General features: G+C 47.9%; 1 protein-coding gene across 1 annotated transcript; it reads left to right on the top strand.

The window, feature by feature from the left end:
* Positions 1–9: 9 nt before the first annotated feature.
* On the top strand, positions 10–19,148 carry msrb2 (methionine sulfoxide reductase B2). Its single transcript, XM_039754243.1, has 5 exons — positions 10–192; positions 10,405–10,511; positions 10,589–10,665; positions 10,860–11,007; positions 18,895–19,148. Exons 1-5 carry the CDS (start codon positions 96–98, stop codon positions 18,997–18,999), a joined length of 534 nt encoding a protein of 177 aa, XP_039610177.1. The 5' UTR covers positions 10–95; the 3' UTR covers positions 19,000–19,148.
* Positions 19,149–20,104: the final 956 nt, after the last annotated feature.

Raw genomic sequence — 20,104 nt, 5'->3', positions numbered from 1 at the left:
GAGCCCGCCTGTCCGTCCGCCCGCCCGCCTGCCTGCCGCTGTCTTCGTGTCGCTTTGACAGACTCGCTCGCTCGCTCGCTCGCTGAGCTGCTGAAATGGCTCGCCAGCTTTCGAGGTTGTGTCCGCTGCTTCTGAGACGAGTGGTGCAGGTAGCGCCGGTCACGCATATCCGTAGCTTCCACGGCACTTTGGGTAGGTGTACTTTTATCTTTTGCGGTAGTCAGTCGAGCTGCACGTTGAACTGCTGGCGACGACGGAAATTTCCAGCTGCTGCCGTTTTGCTCTGGGGGGCTACGCGCAGTTCGAGTGCAAAGCAAGTGAAGCGCGCCTGCCTGATCGTGCAAGAAACAGACGGGGGACAGGTGTCGGAGTGTATGTGAGCCTCCATTGTGTAAAAGGGACCGCCGAGGATCGCGTAGTGCCAGTGCGTGTCGGTCTGTCCCTCTGTCCGGCTGCCTCAGTGTCCAGTTGTCAATATTCCTTCGAAGATGGCGTCACGTGCGCTCTTGTCTGTCAGCTACGATTTCCCCTTTTGCGAATGCGTCCATAAATCTCTGGGTCAGTGGACCCTTCACCGTGGAGGTCATCTTAATGGGCTTCGGGTTCTCAGCTGTTCGTCATTCGACATGTCTGTGGGGTCCTCTCAGTCAGTCCTCGATTCGAATCTGGGATGGCAGCAGTGGGTCAGGACGAACCTGTAGGCTCCCATTTACGGCCACATGGCTGCTACTGTTTTGCTCCGTTAAATGCTCTCATTTCGTTAGTTTGGCGTTTTGAGATGTGAAACCCCGGAGATGAGATGAGTGTTCCTATAGGTGGTTATTTTATTCGTGCTTGCGGGAAACTTGGCTTTTTTTTTTTACAGAAGCGCAATAATAAATTTTATTATATTATGAGAAACAGCAAACCCTTTTCAAACATACACCAGAATGAAGGAAAACTGAAAAAGAAAACTTCAGACTTGTCAGTTACACAGTCACCATCAGGCATTTTACAGATGTGTATCTTGGCCGAGGCATTCTGAATTTGTCTGTTGATGTGCAGATAAGAACTGCCTTAATACACAATGGCTGTCCCTCTTCTGATAATGACAAGCACAACATGTTCTCTCACATCACAAACAGTGGGATGTGGACACCTAGTCTGCATTAATTGGCATTACGTCATTGTGATTCCCTCTGACATTTTCATTATGTCAGATACATCAATATTAAATTCTATTAAAAAAAATAACACACACCTGCTGCCTTGGCAAGAACTGGTAAGGAGTGACGTCAGGGGTGCACCAGCCCAGCGCGAGGGAGCCCCCAAGGACCAGTGCTGGGTTCTCTGCTATTCTCCGTATACTATCCTCATTAGGCTCTATCATCCTGTCCCATGGTTTCTTCTATCATTGCCATGCCGATGATACCAAGTCATGCCTATAGCTCCCTCCACAGGACAGTGTGGTATCGGCTAGAATCTCGGCATGTCTCGCCGATACTGCAAGCTGGATGAAGGAACTCCATTTCCAGCTCAACTTGGCCTAGACGGTCCCTTTTCTTGTCTGTCTGTTCAGCACCCTATCTCTATTCAGTTCAGCTCATTATTGCTTACCCAGTGGAATTTTATTAAAAATTCTCAAATAAATGAGCTCCACTATTATAGAAGATAAAGACAAAAAATTCTAATTCAAACTTTCCGGCAAGCATTAATTACCGTCTTTCCTAAGAAGAACAAGGACCTACTACAGTGTGCGTCATACGGGCCAATTTCTCCTCTGAATAACGATGTTAAGATACTCTCCAAAGTCCTAGCCAGAAGGATTGAGAAAATGCTTCCTTCTGTAATATCACAAGACCAAACTGGATTTATTAAAGGCAGTTCATTATCGCTTAAACCTGCCAAGCAACCTTCAGGTGGTGACTGATGACCGGCTGTCCTTAACTGACCCTGTCACAACGGTCTTCCGGATACCGTTAAACAACATCTGCAAGATCAGAGCACATTTGACCGAGTATGCAACACAACTCCTGGTCCAGGATTCAGGTTTTGTCACGTCTGGATTACTGCAACTCCCTGCTGTCTGGATCACTTGTATGTATCACCCCTCTATTCAGATCACTACATTGGCCCCCTGTAGTGACACATATTAAGTTCAAGTCCTTGATGCTTGCCTTCAGAGTAGTCGACAGGTCAGCACCTATACAGTACACATGGAGACACTTGTTAGGTCCTACGCTCCTTCTGGACCACGCAGGTCTGCTGATGAATGGCGTTTGGCGATGTGTGGCCCAAATCTCAGTCCAGGCTCTTTTCTTGTCATTGGTAGCTCCTAGCTGGTGGAACGAGCTGCCCGTCTCCTTTTGAAATCCTGACTCCCTCAATGTGTCTTAAGCGTCCGAAGTGTGAATTTGTGCCTAATTCAAAGTGGCTTTGGTACATTCTTAACATCACTTGCATTTTGCTTTGAGCTCATCATTTTTGTGAACTTGTCCTGTAACACTTGTTCCCAAACTTACTTGCTCGATTATGCTAACCTCTGCTGTACGCTGCTTCGGATAAATGTTTCTGCTAAGCAAATCTAACTGCCTGACCTGACACGGCCTCCTCAAGTTTAGAATCGAATGGCTCTGAGGTGAAAACAGACACAATGACACGGTCAGAGACACAGGTGACACACAGAAAGACTCGAACACACGACCCTGAGGCTGGCTGATAGCGGCGCTAACCACCGCGTGGCCAGGCAAGGCCTGCAAACACCTAAAAAGACAGTTTTCTGCACATGGACGTGCTCTTCCCACACTTCACTGAAACACGAGCACATGTCGACTAGCATTTTGTTTTTTTTCCAGTTTAGCACGGTCCCCCTCATGTCAGGTTTATTGTCACATGCACTTGATACTCTGACACCACCCTTTGCAGTGCTTCACACTCTTGATGTGAGCGGGTGGTGCGCCAAGGTGTCAAGACGCCCCTGAGGATGGCTTTTACTCTGCACCCGTAGAAGTTCTTAAGGTCAGATCGAGAAACCTGAGCCGTCCCAAGACATCGGAGAAAGCAGATCCTAAGCAGTGGGTGACAATCAAGATGCATCATAATGGCTTTTGAACAATGCATATTAATCTGCTGTCTTTGTTTTTTTTTAGATTACTATGGCTACCTTTAAGGGAGCAAAAGATGCCAGATTTTCAATATCTCTTCGCTGATGTGTGCTGTATACCCTCAGTAGGGAAAATCTTGAACCGAAAGTGCAAACGTGCAATTCCTAAAAAGGTGAAACAACAGTCGGGCTTAATTTTAATGTGGGTGACGACCATCGCTAAACTGAACAGTTCAGGTGAGACACACACACACACACACAGCCCAGGGTACAGAGAACACTGCAGAGCCAATCGGTCCTCCCCTCAGCCAGGGCATGGATACCATTTCCAATACTACAAGAAGTCGCCAAGTGCCATAGGAAATTAGAAAGAGATTTTTTTATCACCGTTTTTTAAAGTACATTACATTGCTAAGGCAGGTTGTTACTCATCTTTCACAGTACCTGATGAGGCTTAATGAGCAGAAGCCACTGTGGAGATCCATCTGCCGATCCTCTATGCATTGTGCTATGCCAGGGCTGCAGGGGAGGCTCCATCTTACCCGTTTAGCACGCCAGCGCTGAAATCACAAGGGGCAGAGTATTGAAAAGGCAGACCCATGACATGCGTGAAAACAGTGCATATCATTGGTTGAAGGAGCTGTGCCCGTTACACCTGGGAGACGCTTTAACGCATACTGTACATGTGAACGCCCCTCATTTGGCATGTGCCAGTCAGCTCCGCTGTTTTACTACTGCGCTTCCACTTCTACATCTTTATTTCTGAGACACTCAAAATCCACCAGCTGGCTGCTATTATTACTGCTGGCATACCCCTTTCTCTGAGGTGCCCAGACTTGGTACCATGAGGGAGCTAAAGTGCTGTCACCTTATCAACAGGACAGTGCTGCCCGCTCAGTTTTGGATGAAAACTTAACTTATGGCCACCTAACTGTACTAACTGTTAATTTACACCAAAAGCAGCGTAAGCCCCCCATTTGTGAGGGTGGGTCACACCAGCTCTGTTCAATATTTAAGTTCCACATGCGGCTTCTGAATGATCTTTTCTTGATGTTTTTTTTTTATTTAACATTCATTACAGAATGAAGTGCGTTACTGATGTTGTATTTCCGTTAGGAGTCCATGTTGTTTGTTTAGTACAGCAAGTCGATTGAGTTTCCTACTTACAGCAGTTATGAATATTCCAGGGATTGACACATTTATGTTGCATTAACATTTAAACATTAAACATGGATGAATCTTCCAACTTCAGAATTGTTTTCAGGAAGCAGTCGAAGATACATTTAACTTTGTTTATTAAAATGCCATTGAGATATCAATGAGTTCAATAAAAACACACATGTGACTCATTTCATACCCGCTTTGATTTGGGAGTGTCTGTCGTCACGTCACGGTCCTGGAGGTCCGCAGTGGCTGCAACTGTTTATTCCCACCAGTTCCCTAATTAGAACGCAGTCCATGCCGATAATGAAACTTGGTATTGAACTGTTTGGCTTGTCCTTGCTTGTGTTCATCCATATCTGCGTGGGTCAAATCTCAATCCAGGCTCATTTCATGCCATGGCTATCTCCTAGCTGGGGGAACGAGCTGCCCGGCTCCTTTTGAAATTCTGACTACCTCGATTGACACAGATTTATAGGAAGTCACTGCACACTGGAGAGATTCTGAAGGACTGGAAAATAAATGGCAAATATCATCACGTTATATAAAAAGGGTGACCGGGCAGAGCCAAACAACTACAGGCCAGTAAGCTTAACGGGCATCACAGGTACATTAATGGAAGGAAATATTAAGGACAAGATGGAGCAACACCTGGCAAGGACAGGACAGTCAGTGTGGGGTCAGAAGAGGGAGGTCGTGTTTTACTAACAGGCTGGAATTCTATGAGGAGGAAACAAAAGGATACGACCAGAGAGGAGCAGATGTGGACTTTTAGAAAGCATTTGAAAAGGCGCCACGTGAGATGGTGGGCATCAAACTGCAAGAAGTGGCAGATCAGGGTGTGGGGTGTAGGTGGGTATAGAATTGGCTCAGACACAGGAAGCAGAGGGTGATGGTGTGAAGAACCTCATCAGAATTGGGTGATGTTAAGAGTGGTGACCAGCAGGGGTCAGTGCTGGGGCTGCTGCTATTTTTAATATCTATAAATGATTTAGATAGGAATATAAGGAACAAGCTGGTGAAGTTTGCAGATGATACCAAGATAAGTGGATTGGCAGATAATTTGGAATCCATTAAATCATCACAGAGGGACTTGGATAGCAGACAGGCTTGGGCAGACTTGTGGACGATGAAGTTTAATGTCAGTGAATGTAGAGAATTATAGATAGGAAGTAAAAATGTGAGGTTTGAATACACAATGGGCGGTCAAAAAATCGAGAGTCCACCTTATGAGGAGGATTTAGGAGTCGTAGTGGAGTCTAAGCTATCGACTGTCCTCAGTGTTCAGAAGCCATGAAGAAGGCTAACAGAATGTCAGGTTATATAGCGCTTGATGTGTGGAGTGCAAGTCACAGGAGGTTCTGCTCAGGCTTTATAACACACTGGTGAGGCCTCATCTGGAGTCCTGGGTGCAGTTTGGGTCTCCATAAAGACATAACAGCACTTGAGAAGGTCCAGAGAAGAGCGACTAGGCTGATTCAGGGCTACAGGGGATGAGTGATGAGGAAAGATGAAAAGAGCTGAGCCTTTACAGGAGATGTAAAGCAGACATGATTTGAAGTGTTTAACATTATAAAAGGAATTAGTCCAGTGGATCGAGACGATGACTTTAAAATGAGCTCATCAAGAACACGGGGACACAGCTGGAAACTTGTGAAGGGTGAATGTCACACACACACACACACACACACATTAGGAAGTTTTTCTTTATACAGAGAAGCACAGACACTTAGAATAAGCGACCAAGTAGTGTGGTGGACTGTAGGACTTTAGGGACTTTTAAAACTCGACTTGATGTTTTTCTAGAAGAAATAAGTGGAGAGGACTGGCGAGCTTTGTTGGGCTGAACGGCCTGTTCTCATCTGGAATGTTCTAATGTGCCTAAGAAGAGTCTGAAGTGTGAATTTCTGCCTAATTCAAAGTGGCTTTGGTACGTTCTTAACATCACTTGTATTTTGCTTTGAGCTCATCGCCTTTGTGAACTTGTCCTGTGACACTTGCTCCCACACTGTCATGTCACCCAGATTGACGCTTACTCGATTATGCTAACCTCTGCTGTAAGCTCCTTTGGATAAATGTGTCTGTTAAGCAAATCTAACTGCCGGACCTGACACGGCCCCCCTCAAGTCCTGGAGGGCCACAGTGGCTGCAGGGTTTTATTCCCACCCGTTTCCTCATTAGAAAGCAGTGCATGCTGATAATGACACGAGGTATTGAACTGTTTGTCTTGTTAAGGCTTGCGTTCATCCAAGAGCAGTTTGAATTGCACTGTAGAGTTTCTGTCCGTGAGAACGTTATCCAAGTGTTTTGTGGACCTGATTAGATTTAAACTTGATGGTCCTTCTACTTCCCCTCTCATTCATTTTTGTATCACAGATCCTTCATGGTAAGCGTGTGAGCTGGAGAGCGGCTGGGTTTTTGGTTCTCTGCATCTCGTTATTAACTGATGTCCTTGTGACGATGCGGTCCCTCCAAACTCCGTCTTCCCACATGGAAGTCTGGTGAACCAACAACGTTGATAGTTATCACCGAGATGAGTGGATAAATCTCATCCTAAGCCAGGGATGGTGGGAAGTGCTCGAGTGCTTTTATTAAAGAACAATCAAAAGTAAAACCAAAAGTGTCCACTGTGCACGGTACACAAGTAACTCAGTGAAGAGAGGGAATAAAATCCATAATAAATAAATCAGTTAAAGTAGAGGTTATAAATGCAGGGTCTCTCGTCATGTGATCTCTGCCCACCTCCTTCTGTCTCCCCGGCTCACCCATCACTGGCGTTGCCGGCGGAGACTCAGCATCCACAAACTCCATTCTGCTGCCCCCCGTCTTGGCCGCCTCCACATCGTGCAGTCAGACCGTCCGAGGTTGGCTCATTTCCCATCTCCCTTCGCACTCACACGGTCGCCCCTCGGATCCATTGGGAGGTCTTCTGTCCTGCTCGGCCCACTCCACACGATTATTCAGTGGGGTGAATGGTGGCCCCTAGAGCGCCTCGGCCTGCACTCCCTCTCAGTGTCCCAGCTCGTGCTGCCTTCTCTATGCAGGTGTCCTGATCGTCTGCCTTTCACGTCTTTTAACCTCCGTCTTCTGATCCATTCTTTCTCTCCTTTCTTCTTGTGCCAGCCCATACTTATACACCTCCGTGGGCAGCACCGTAATCACACGCTGATTGAGAACGATCGCCCTGATTACCTCATTAACTCCCGTGGTTGTGCAGTCGTGCCCACGGAGACGGACACGGCTTTCTGGTTTTAAACACTGGCCATGTTTTTTTTTTGAAGCTGTGGATCCGCTATGCCACAGTCTGATTAGGAAAACAGGCCGGAATTAAAATGGAGATGCAGCTGCTAAAATCTAAAACAGGCAATCAAGGGTTCTGAATGGTAACTAACATTAAGCCCAAAAAACATATTCTTTAGCAGTAAATAAAAGGGTTCTAATGAAGAAACGGGTTAAAGTGAAAATCTGCAGCCATAGCAGACCTCCAGGACTGTAACTGAGGACCCCGATCTACAAAACAATTTGTCTTTGATTTCTATAGTGAGAAGTCAAGCAAAATGAGACCTTCTATTGGCTAACTAAAAGATTGCAATATGCAAGCTTTGGAGGCAACTCAGGCCCCTTCTTCAAGCGAGATGATTACAGAGACTGGAGTTCACTGTGATTATTTAGACACACCAGGACAGGCAGAGCATTGGAAAACCTTTAAGTGAGACATCTTAAATATAAAAAGTTAATAGACCTCTTCAGGCTAAGATTCATTAAGGAAGAGAGGAGAGCAAAGTATGGCTAAGATCTTTTATATAAGATGACTGTCCATCAAAGTCTTTTGAAGTTTCTGATGAGTTTTTCAATACAATGTTGGTCTGTAGACAGGTTGTCTGTGTCAGTTGAGAGATGCAAGCAATCCTCATACTCGCCATAAGACCCATGTCTCTATTCAAACTGTGTTCTAATGTACAGTATTCAATTTTAGCATCAGTTTCACTTCCCATGCTTTTCTCTCTTGCTGTGTTCTGAAGTTGCCCATAACCCCTGTGACTTTAAAGAGCCCCCTCACAGTGTCCATGGCTGATGACGTGAGCTGTTACAGGGACATCTGTGTCACCATGCTTGATGTGTCACCTGTGTAAATTCATCCTCTGGCGGAGTGTTTGTCCAGTTTCTCCCACACAGAGTGCAGCGTCAGGACATTTCATGCAGAGAATTAGGTGGACCACAATTGATGATCTGCAGGAAGATGGTCCCTTTATGTGATGATCTAGTCATCAGTGTGGTATAACTACAGTATACAGTCTGTATTATAAATGTGGGCACACCTTTGACATCTTTTCTGTAGGCAGGGACTTGTGCCATTTTCTGTTGGTTCACTTAGGGACCTTTGGACAATTAGTGGCTGCAGGGTTTGGCGGTGGTCTGTATGCCAGGAGGGCAGGTTCAGGAAATCCATTTTTCATCATTTGGTTGTTGTTTAGCAGTGGTTGAAGTTCTTTTATAATTTGTCAAAGTGCTTCAAGATGTGGGTTGTAGGTGACAACAAGGAGATGCGGTTCTTGTTGTCTTTGTTTTATATTAAACAAGGTGGTCTCTGGGTATGCCGGTAGCTCTTCTTCTTTGAGGGTCTGTTGTTTTGAGGGTATAACCTTCTCTGATGAGATCTTGTCTGTGCTCCTGCAGTTGTTGATCCCAGTCTGTCAGGTCCTAGCAGATATGATCGTATCGTATTGCTTGGCTGAAAATAATGGAGCACCTTATATGCTTGGGGTGGGAGCTGTCACTTCTCAGGGTGGTCCGTCTGTCTGTTGGTTTGTGAAAAAGTCTTTCAGTTGAACGGTGGTGTCAAGGAAGTTGACTTCTGTTTTTGAGTAATTCAACTTTATGTTGGGGTGGAGAGAATTACATTCATTATGAAAATGGAGGAGGTCCTCCTCACTGGCAGTCCAGACTATGAAGATGTCATCTATGGGATGGAGACACAACGCTTTGGTTTTAAGACGCACGTTGACATAAAATCTTCCTCCAATTTTGCCATAAAGAGGTTTGCATAGTGAGGTGCAAACCGACAGCCCATCGCAGTCCCCATTGGTTGCAAGTAGAAGTCTTGTCCTAAAGAGAATAAATTGCGTCTCAGAGTGAATTTTGTCATTCGTATAACCGACTCTGTGGGTAAGTCATGTTGTTTGAGGTACGTCTCACATGCCAGTATGCCATCATCCTGGTTGGGTGGGGTGTTTGTGAATCAAAATCCATTGTTCCCAGTAAGGGGCCCATAGCAGACGTCAGTGGTGTCCTGGATGTAGCTGGTGGGATTGCGGGCGAGGGGTAATGACAAGGCACCAACTATCATTATCAGCAAGTTGTAATTAGGACACTGGCTGGAATGAAAACCCATAAGCCACTGGGGCCCTCCAGGACCAGGATGGAGGACCCCTGGTCTGTTGTGACATAAAGTGATGGTAAAGTTTCACTTGGCCTCACAGCCCCTCATAATTTCAGATGCCACCCTACAGAATTGTCCCTTGGCACTGGCCCTCGTTTGTCACTAAGGAGGAGTCTCTCTCACAGATAGTGAACGCTGGCAGAGGCATCAGGCCCATTCGGCTAAAGGCCGTCTTGCACAACGCATGGTGGAGAGGGTGGAGGTGTCACCTCACACACACACACATACACACACAGAGGTGCAGACAGTTCAGGTCGGTGTGTTGTATTTGCACAAAGTCGTGTTGTCTGACTGCGTGTGACTTGATTTTTGGGTTTGTTTTCCTTCATTTTGCCAGAGTTTATGGAGGTGCTCCAGATGCACAAACCACTCAGATGTGCAGAATCCAGGAGAGCACCGGCATAGGATGCCCCTTCAGCCGGGAGTGTTAGTGTTTCAGTAGCACACGCTTGTGCCCGTCTCCCCACCCAGTATTTGCACCGTCGCCTTTTCTGACGCACGTTGTCCCCTTTCCTGCTTGCTGAGCCTCATCGTTAGACACTTCTGTCTTTCCCTTTGCTGATCGGCTGATGGCACTGAGACACGTCTAATCCACTGTTTGTAAAGCACGTTGTGCCAGTGAATGTGGACGGTAAGGCTGGACATGTCTGCCTGCTGAGTTTGTGCCAAGTCTTCCCAAGTGCCTGAGATTTTCGTGCTACTTTATTTTGTTTTTTTTCAGATTTCAGATCGCTTACCAGGTACGATGAATCCGTGGTCACCACTGATTGGCAGAAGAAACTTACACCGGAGCAGTACTATGTGACACGGGAGAAGGGCACAGAACTGGTAAGCAGAGTCGGAATTTGCCACGTCTCCCGGGCACCTCTAGGTCTTGACGCTAAAGCCACGCTTTTTCTTTGCAGCCCTTCAGTGGTGTCTACTTGAACCATACGGAAGTGGGGATGTACCACTGTGTTTGCTGCGACGCACCTCTCTTCAGGTACGCTTTATTCTTCCTGTCCGCCGGTGAGTAGCTGATGACGTTCTAGATCTTTCCGTACACCCTGGAAGTGTGTCACTCTGCAATGCTTTTGGAGCAACACCTCATAGGTGCACACATTGGCCCATGGAATGTCTGTATCCCTAAGAAGAAACCTGCTGCGTCCTTTTGAATTTAGTTTTATTTCCTCATAGATCAGACGCAAAATACAATTCTGGCACTGGCTGGCCCTCGTTTTATGAAGCGGATGGATCCTGCAACGGAGATGAAAGCAACGCAAACATCGTGCGGAGACCCGACAACTCTTTGGGCTCCACCGGAACAGAAGTGATCTGCCGGCAGGTACGGTTTGCACAGTGCTGGCCCAGCATGTCCCATTGTTAGACTGGGATCCCGGCCATTTCAAGAATTCAGCTTTACGTAGCCCTTTAAACATCCACGATACATGTCTGTCATGTTGAAGTGTGCCACACCATTCCTGCTCTAGTGACAGGGGTTCAGAGATGGTGGTCCTGCTGAGTCAGAGCTGCGCCAGCACTGCCATTTTGAAATCACACAAATCACCAGGAGCAGATCAGATTTACCACAGAGTTCTTAAGGAGGCCAGCGAGTGCAGATAGAAACCCTTGGCGTATGTGTAGAGAAAGTCGCTGCACACTGGAGAGACTCTGAAGGACTGGAAGATGACAAATATCATCCCGTTATATAAAAAGGGGTGACCAGGCAGAGCCAATCAACTACAGGCCAGTAAGCTTAACGGGCATCACAGGTACATTAATGAAAAAAATTATTAAGGATAAGACAGAGCAGCACCTGGAAAGGACAGGACAGTCAGTGTGGGCTCAGAAGAGGGAGGTCGTGTTTTACTAACAGCCTGGAAATCTATGAGGAGAAACAAAAGGATACGACCAGAGAGGAGCAGATGAGATGATTGATGTGGACTTTCAGAAAGCATTTGATGAGGTGCCACATGAGAGGGTGGGCATCAATCTAGAAGAAGTGTCAGTTCAGGGTGTGGGGTGTAGATGGGTGCAGAACTGGCACAGGAAGCAGAGGGTGATGGTGAGAGGAACCTCATCAGAATTGGGTGATGTTAAGAGAGAGTGGTGACCAGCAGGGGCAGTCAGAGGGCTGCTGCTATTTTTAATATAACTAAATGATTTAGATAGGAATATAAAGAACAAGCTGGTTTGCAGATGACACCAAGATAAGTGGATTGGCAGATAATTTGGAATATTATATCATCACAGAAGGACTTGGACTTGGGCAGATGAAATTTAATGTCAGTAAATGTAAAGAATTACACATAGGAAGTAAAAATGTGAGGTTTAAATACACAATGGGGTGGTGGAAAATCGAGAGTCCACCTTATGAGAAGGATTTAGGAGTCAAAGTGGACTCTAAGCTATCAACTTCCTGACAGTGTTCAGAAGCCATTAAGAAGGCTAACAGACTGTCAGGTTATATAGCCTTGATGTGTGCAGTACAAGTCACAGGAGGTTCTGCTCAGGCTTTATAACACACTGGTGAGGCCTCATCTGGAGTCCTGGGTGCAGTTTTGGTCTCCATAAAGACATAACAGCACTAGAGAAGGTCCAGAGAAGAGCGATGAGACTGAGTCCAGAGCTACAGGGGATGAGTTATGAGGAAAGATTAAAAGAGCTGAGCCTTAAGGAGATGAAGAGGAGATCTGACTGAAGGGTTTGAAATGATGAAGTGAATCAGTCCAGTGAATCGAGACGTGACTTTTAAATGAGTTCATCAAGAATACGGGGACACAGTTGGAAACTTGTAAAGGGTAAATTTCACACAAACATTAGGAAGTTCTTCTTTACACAAAGAACGATAGACATTTGGAGTAAGCAGCCAAGTAGTGTGGTAGACAGGAGGACTTTAGGGACTTTCAAAACTCGACTTGATGTTTTTTCAGAAGAAATAAGTGAATAGGACTGGCGAGCTTCACTGGGCTCAATGGCCTGTTCTTGTCTCGGGTGTTCTGATGTTCTTATGTGCCGTACCAACAGCTCCAAAGCTCTCCGACTCCTGTACCACTGCCACTCCCAAGACCTTGAGACGGGTGCCAGTGCTGCAGTAACCCCACTATACTGTACTCAGTACACTCCGCTCTCTGCTTGGTCAAGGAGTGAATGTGCATGTTGGTGGGAGGCTGGACTGGTCAAGTAATGCAGAGGACCTAGAGAAGAAAAGGCAGACCAGACTCTTATTAATTAGGTGACGGAGCTCCATTATTGTGGGTAGTGACACCTGCTACATGTTCCATAGCTCTGATAGCCAGTCTAGTCTGTGGGGTGCTGGGCCATCACAACAGAGGAAACGATTTCTAGCGGCTGGTTTTAGCATCAGATCACAGCAAATCCCAATCTTGAACAAAACCAGTCAAGTAAAACAAATAACTAGTTAATAAAGTTCAAAACACAAACAAAATGGAACGAGAACAGAACTTCTGTAAAAGGCTGCTCCTTGTAACCTGGCCAAGTATTTGATGTTCTTACAAACTGAGCATGTGCAGCTCTTATAAGCGTACTGTCTATGGCACCCGAGTTCCACCAGGAAACTTCATTCCTCACCTGAGGAGAGCAAAGACAGCTGGTCAGGTCACGTCCCGTCAGGTCACGTTGGGGGGCAGGCACTGGTACAATGCACCGCCATACCCACCACACAACCACACAGCTCAGGATCCTGGTTAGCAGCCTCACAGGCAGACATGCGGTCCAGTCTCACCCTCTGGAAATGACCCTCTATCTGCCACAGCCAGGTGTTTTATGGACATCCCTTGGCCTGGTCCAGCCTCTCGGGTCAACAATGAGCTGGATCACCCTCGGGTAATCAGCGCCACTTGGCCATAGTGCCGTAACTGACACTCCCTCAAAATGCAGGTCATGTGCCTCATTCAGGACTCCATGAGCAACACAAAGTCACACCAGCGACACCCAAGGATTCTTCACAGTACTGAAGGAGTCCAGTCTTCATCTCAGGTCACTGGGTAGCGTCCATGTCTCACAAACAGGCAGCGCCAGGACTGAAAGACTTGGACCTTCGTCCTTTAGTAGAGATATCAGGACCACCACACACTCCTTTCCAGCGACCTCATGACCACCCCAATGCTCTCCCAATCCGTCTGCTGACTTCATAGGAGGAGTCACCAGAGTCACATGAATGTCACTGCCGAGGTCAGTAAACCTCTCGATGAGGTCGACACTCTCTGCAGATAGACATACTGCTGATGGCCGTACCCAAGAGGCCATTAAAGGCCTGGCTCTTGGTTTTTATCGGGACCCTCACAAGCCCAGACACTCAGACCCCTCACTCAGACTCTCGAAGACAGCTGGGAGTTTGTATTTATAAGGAGTGGCCTACCGGCTCCAAATCGGACATGACAGCTTTGGTTCTCTCCATAACAAACATAATGTTCAAACACAGGGTTCATCATAAATGTGCTTCATGGCCGATGCCTGTGGGACAGCCTTGAGAAACCCAAAGAAGTGATAATATGTTTTATTTATATAGCGCCTTTCCTGCGCTCAAGTAGACTTATCGGGCTGAGTTCAACTTTTGCTCTTGTTGAAGCTTCTAGTGTACTGACGTGGCCTAAAGTTCTGAGACTGACCCAAGTGTTGGTGTTCACAAAGTTGTCTGCTTGAGTGTTTTTAGATCTTTGTGTCAGATGATGACAAGCAGTTCAGAAGTTTCAAAGGCTTTTATTGACAATGACATGAAGTTTATGCAAAGAGTCCATATTGGCAGTGTTGGCCCTTCTTTCTTTTTCAAGACGTCTGCAATTCACCCTGGCAGGCTGTCTGTCTATCAGCTTCTGGGCCCAATCTTGACTGATGGTAGCCGCCAATCTGAATTGGTGGGTTTTGTTTGTCCACCTACCTTCTCAATGGGATGAAGGTCTGGGGAGTTCCCTGGCCATGGACCCCAATTTTTGATGTTTTGTTCCCCGAGCCACTTATTTCTCACATCTGCCTTCTGGCCCGGTGCTCCATCTTGTTGGTCACCAAACTGTTCTTGGATGGTTGGCAGAAGTTGCCGTCGATTGATGTTTTGGTCCCATTCTTTATTCATGACTGTGCTCTTAGGCCACATTGTGAGTGAGAAGCAACCCCACGTGACATGAATGGTCTCAGGATGCTTTACTGTTGGCCTGACACAGGACTGATGGGAGCACCGCTGGCCTTCTCTTTTCTTTTTTCCGGATGCCCCAAACAATCGGAAGGGGGATTCATCAGAGACAATGACTTTCACCCATAAGTCCAATCCCAGAATGTCAGTCTGTCCCTGATGTTTTTCTTTGCTGCCCTTCTTGACACCCACCAGGCCATCCTCCAAAAGTCTCACTCCCACCTGCCTGCTGCCATTCATTCCTGAGTGAGCTCTGCCCTGGTGGTGCCCACAGCTAAATCACCTTTAGGAGACGCTCCTGATGCTCACTGGACTCTCTTGGGCACCCTGACTCCTCCTTCATTTCTCTGTTGTAACTCAACCAGTGTGACAGAGTGACCTTCAGCCTCGTCCTCGTGGACACTGTCACTTTGTGAACGAGAGGGTCACTGAAGTGACATCAGCAGGTCCTTCTGACATGGAGTGGTTTTTCATGTCAGAGAGGGACTTTACAATTCATCTGATGACTCGTCAGAACACTGCGGTGGGCTGGCACCCTGCCCGGGGTTTGTTACCTGCCTTGCTCCCTGTGTTGGCTTGGATTGGCTCCAGCAGACCCCTGTGACCCTGTAGGTAGGATATAGCGGGTTGGATAATGTATGATGGATGGATGGACTCATCAGAACATTCTGGAGTCGATTCAGATTGCTGTCATAAAAACCGAGGCAGCACGCTTTGTGAAAATTCAGATTTGTGTCCTTCTCCAGACTTTGGTCCACGACTGTACACCAACCTCAGCGCACATGAAGTTTGAAAGGACCCCAGTAGTAGAGTCAGAGAGGTAAGCCCCAGATTAGCAGGCCCCTCCATGTTCTGTTATCTGCAGGCCACAGGACTTGATTGTGCCCTGGTCAGAGCTCCGCTGTCCCGTGACTGAGCCGTGAATTGACTGGTATTCCTAAAGGAAGTGCCATAGTTACAGTCAGAGGAGTTAAATATGCCGCAGTGGCGCTGAATTCTTGATCTTTACCAGCTTTATTTTAGCAGTTTAGGAGGCAACCTGAGCCGTAGGTGGGGTGGCTGGAGAAGATCTGACACGTGAGGCCGAGTCCTCACAGAAGAGACACAGGAGGAGTTTGAGACGGGTGACCGCATTTGGGAAGGTGAAAGAATCAAAAGGAAAGTGCCAACCAGTAGGCAGATGCATTAAAGGTGAATGGGCAGGGAACACAAAGACGGGCTCTAAGCCCCTCCTTATCTTTTCAAAAGCTCTGGAAGCTTACAAATGGACGTCCAGTTGGAACGTGTGATGGCAGCTAAACACACACAAATGAGGGCCTGCAAGGAGTGAATCACAGAGCCTTTAGAGGAGAGTCGCTCCACTGGAAGATTTCCCTTCTTATTGTTATACAGCACGGAAGCCATCGGGTTTCTTTTGGCTCGTCTGACACTCGTCATGTTTAATGGGAAAAACTGAGCTGTGCGCAGAGATAAAAAGAGATGGCATTAAAGGTTAGGAGCCAAGTGTTCATTCACCCTCATCGGGTCAGTATGTGGTGGATGGCAGCCATGACAGCCTTGAGTCTGCGTGCCCAGGTCTCCCTCTATCAGGCAGGCAGTCATTTACTAACTGGCTCTGTCTTAAGCAGGGTGGCGGGGGTGCCCAGCCAGCATAGGGCACAAAGGCGGGAACAGACAGGGTAAACACCCACCATGCACCACGGCCCGTCCACCTGACCTGCATGTCTTTGGACTGTGGGATGAAACTGGAGCACCAGGAGCAAACCCAGGCAGACTCGGGGAGAACACGGCGACTCCACGCAGGGAGGGTCCGGGACTCGAACCTCAGTCTCCTTACTGCAAGGCTGCCACACTAACCCCCCATTCTCTATCCGCTGTGCCAGGGGTCCTGTTGAAGGCGGGTGAACAGGCCTGGGCCCCCCCAGGACATTCGCATCGTCATCTTCAAGCCATTCCTGTGTATGTCTGGGCTTGTTGTCCGCTCCCAAGGGTCCCATCGGGTTTTGTTCCCGGATTTCCTCGTATTTCGCTGCCCCTTGTAAGCCTTCCAGATTTTTTTTCTTAAAGTGCTGTAAAACGTGGCACTTGATCTGACGGCCAGTAAGCTCCACTGTGGTCTCATCAGACCAGAGACCCTTTTTCCAGCTGATTTCACAGCCTCCCGTGTGCCTCCTGGTGAGATGTCCACTCACCCCAAAAGCCACGACTGGCACAGTTGTTGTCTACATAATGTCCATCCATCCATCCATCCATCCATCCATTATCCAACCCGCTACATCCTAACTACAGGGTCATGGGGGTCTGCTGCAGCCAATCCCAGCGCGCAAGGCAGGAAACAAACCCCGGGCAGGGTGCCAGCCCACCGCAGGGCACGCACACACATACTAGAGACAATTTAGGATTGCCAATTCACCTAACCTGCATGTCTTTGGACTTTGGGAGGAAACCCACGCAGACACCGAGAGAACATGCAAACTCCAGACAGGCAGGGAGGACCCGGGAAGCGAACCCAGACGGGTCTCCTTACTGCGAGGCAGCAGTGCTACCCACTGTGCCACCGTGCCACCCCCTGCACAATGTCAACCACTGTAACTTGTGACTCCTTCAAAGTTGTCAGAGGTCTCTTGGTGGCCTCCCCCCTCACTTGTCTCCAAGTCCTGACTTGGGCTTTTCTGTAGAGATGCTTGGAGTGTCCTGAGGTCCTCGTTGTGTAGGTCAGGCTGCCACACTGACACCCCCCAAATTGGATATAATCAAGTGAAACCCCAGAATGGTGCCCTCCATTGCACTACTGATGGGACTTGTGAAACCAGTTGGCTGCCCCAGTGAGGTGTTATATGAAAGGGGGTGAATACTTAATGCCATCAGCTCTTTTGTGTTTTATATTTAGAAATAATTTAGGGGTCTTTCTCTGTTGAAATGACATCCACTGTGAATGAATCCAATGAGGTGAACACTCTGTAGCAGGGCTACACCTTCCTGGACTCCAATTCCCAGCCTGCCCTGAGGGTGTCCCTCTGATTGGACGTCTGCAACGGGCACAGGGGCTGCTGGGAACAAGAAGGGCCAACGGCAACTTTAAAAGAGAGCTGGCTAAGCAGAGAAAGGAGCGCCGTTTGCCTGTGTGGATATCACGTGGTGGTCCCACACTACTGTCGTATTTTACTGGTGGCCGTGTGTGTCGGGGGGAGCGCTGCCACGCATCTCAACGCTTCAGAAACGCAAGGACAAACAATATTGTCACCTCTGCAGTGCGCAGGATCTGCCATGAAGCTTCGTTTGTGTCCGTTACATGGGGGTGACTCGGGACATCGGCGTATGTGTGTGTTGTTGTGCGTTGTCGGGGAAGGGGAGGGCCGTCTGATTATCTGTACTTCATATTTACTTTCCATTTAATATATTAATATTATTATTATTCATTCATTCAGGCTGGCTGCGTTCCCAGAGTCCCCACCAAAAATAAATAAATCACCGTCCCTGAAGCTGAGCGGCACCGGACCGCTACCACTCTTTAGAGGGTCTGTAGAGCGCTGTGCTGCAATACACGACAGTACCTGACATCTTCACGCACACACGCGGCCCGGAAACGAAGGGGGCAGCATACAGGATGAGTCTCACGAGGCACAGATAGGACCCAGCGTGGCACCAGCTGGGTGGCAGAGGCAGCCTCACCCCTCTCAATGCCCCTTCTCTCTCAGTGGGCTGTGCCCCTGTGCTACGCTACCCTCTCCCACCTGCCATCCTCCATTCACCCAGCCACCCGTCACATGTGCTCTGTAATACGTTCTGTACTTTCAGGGGTCTCGCTGGTCTGTGCGGTGAGGTGAGGTGATATCTGGCAGGAGTTGAGCTTGGGCAGGGATGGCGGGGTGCCATACGGTGGGACGTTCAGCAGGCAGCTTGGCATTTGGTATAGCTCTGTCTCTTTATCAAATGTCACCTCTTTATTAGTGCAACGTCTTTTCATTTTGTATTGCCTGGAATAATTTCTGAAGTTTGAGGGATCAAGTGTCCAGAGCCTAACGGCTTTCACCTTTCTTTCTTTCTTTCTTTCTTTCTTTCTTTCTTTCTTTCTTTCTGCAGTGTGATGCCCACTTAGGCCACGTCTTCGAGGACGGACCCCAGCCCACAGGACTTCGTTTTTGCATCAACAGTGTTGCTCTGACATTCAAGGCTGTTTCAAAGTGACTGGCATGATGGCGGGCGGTGTGACCACCGGGTGGACGTTGTTTGGGACTCGGGCTGGCGCCACAAGTTTCTTTTTTTTTCCTTTCTCCCTCTTACGGTGTTTTAAAATTTACAGTAAATTTGCCACCCTTTAAGTTGCTCTGCTTTAACTATGGCCAACAGTGAAGTATATGACCTGGGTGGGGTGGCGGGGTGTCAGGGGGGCTACAGCCCAGTGCACAGACAGATGGCCTTCTTCTTTATAAACACAATCAAATGCAGTTCAGATGACTGGGTGATGGAAGTTGCTGCATTCGGACCCCCCTGCGTGTGGGTGGGTGGGCTTCTCAAAACCCGACTTCTGGACCCCATCCCGTGCTGCGCTTCTCCCCAGAAATGCTCGAGTGCTGAGTGGAGTTACCCTAGAAGTGATTGCCCCTCATACCCTCATAATGGGTCTCTCAGTTTCACACATCGATGCCCAGCTCTCTGGTTGGTGATTGGTATGAAGCTGGCAGATTAACAACACCAACGCCATTTATTTCTGTCACACGTTTTCATAGAAGTGCTGTCACTAAAAGTGCTTTACAATTTGAAGGAAGAGAAAATCTAAAAATAAAATTGGGCAACGCTAAGAAACAAAGAATAAAGTAAAGTCTGATGGCCAGGAGGACAAAAAAAACACAAAAGAAACTCCAGAGGCTGGAAAAAAAAAAAAAACAAAATCTTCAGGGATTTCTGAGGCCACAAGACCACCGAGCCCTCACTGGGCATAAATGACGATGACAAAGCGGGGCTCCTCCACACCGAGGACACACTGGTTTGTGTGTGTCGCCCCCCCTCGCTGTGCCCACACACATTCACTCCTAATGCAGTGCTTTCCACGCCACCGATGGCATCAAATCCGCAATTCTCACCTGGAAGTCGCGATTCCCAGTAAGCCCTCCAGTTTTCTGCCCACTCGATCGGCTGTCATGTTTGTCACCTGATCAGCTGCTCTTCTTTGTCAAAGGAGGCGCGGGCGGTGGGTCTGAAATGGCGGTGCTTACTGACAGTGTGACCTGACTGGGTCACCAGCTCAGTGGACTGGACATGCTGGGTCCTGCCAGAGGTGACCGTGCTCATT

The sequence above is a fragment of the Polypterus senegalus genome, chromosome 5 (assembly GCF_016835505.1).
Source record: "Polypterus senegalus isolate Bchr_013 chromosome 5, ASM1683550v1, whole genome shotgun sequence".
Taxonomy (NCBI): Eukaryota; Metazoa; Chordata; class Cladistia; order Polypteriformes; family Polypteridae; genus Polypterus; species Polypterus senegalus.
The sequence above is the reverse complement of the archived record's forward strand: the minus strand, read 5'-3'. Positions and strand labels throughout refer to the sequence as shown.

What these genes read in the sequence shown, in the direction of transcription:
- msrb2 (XM_039754243.1), top strand. Translation starts at nt 96, where the DNA reads ATGGCTCGCCAGCTTTCGAGGTTGTGTCCGCTGCTTCTGAGACGAGTG. An exon ending in TAGCTTCCACGGCACTTTGG is followed by an intron (nt 193 to 10,404) that starts GTAGGTGTACTT and finishes GTTTTTTTTCAG; the next exon opens with ATTTCAGATCGCTTACCAGG. An exon ending in GGGAGAAGGGCACAGAACTG is followed by an intron (nt 10,512 to 10,588) that starts GTAAGCAGAGTC and finishes TTTTCTTTGCAG; the next exon opens with CCCTTCAGTGGTGTCTACTT.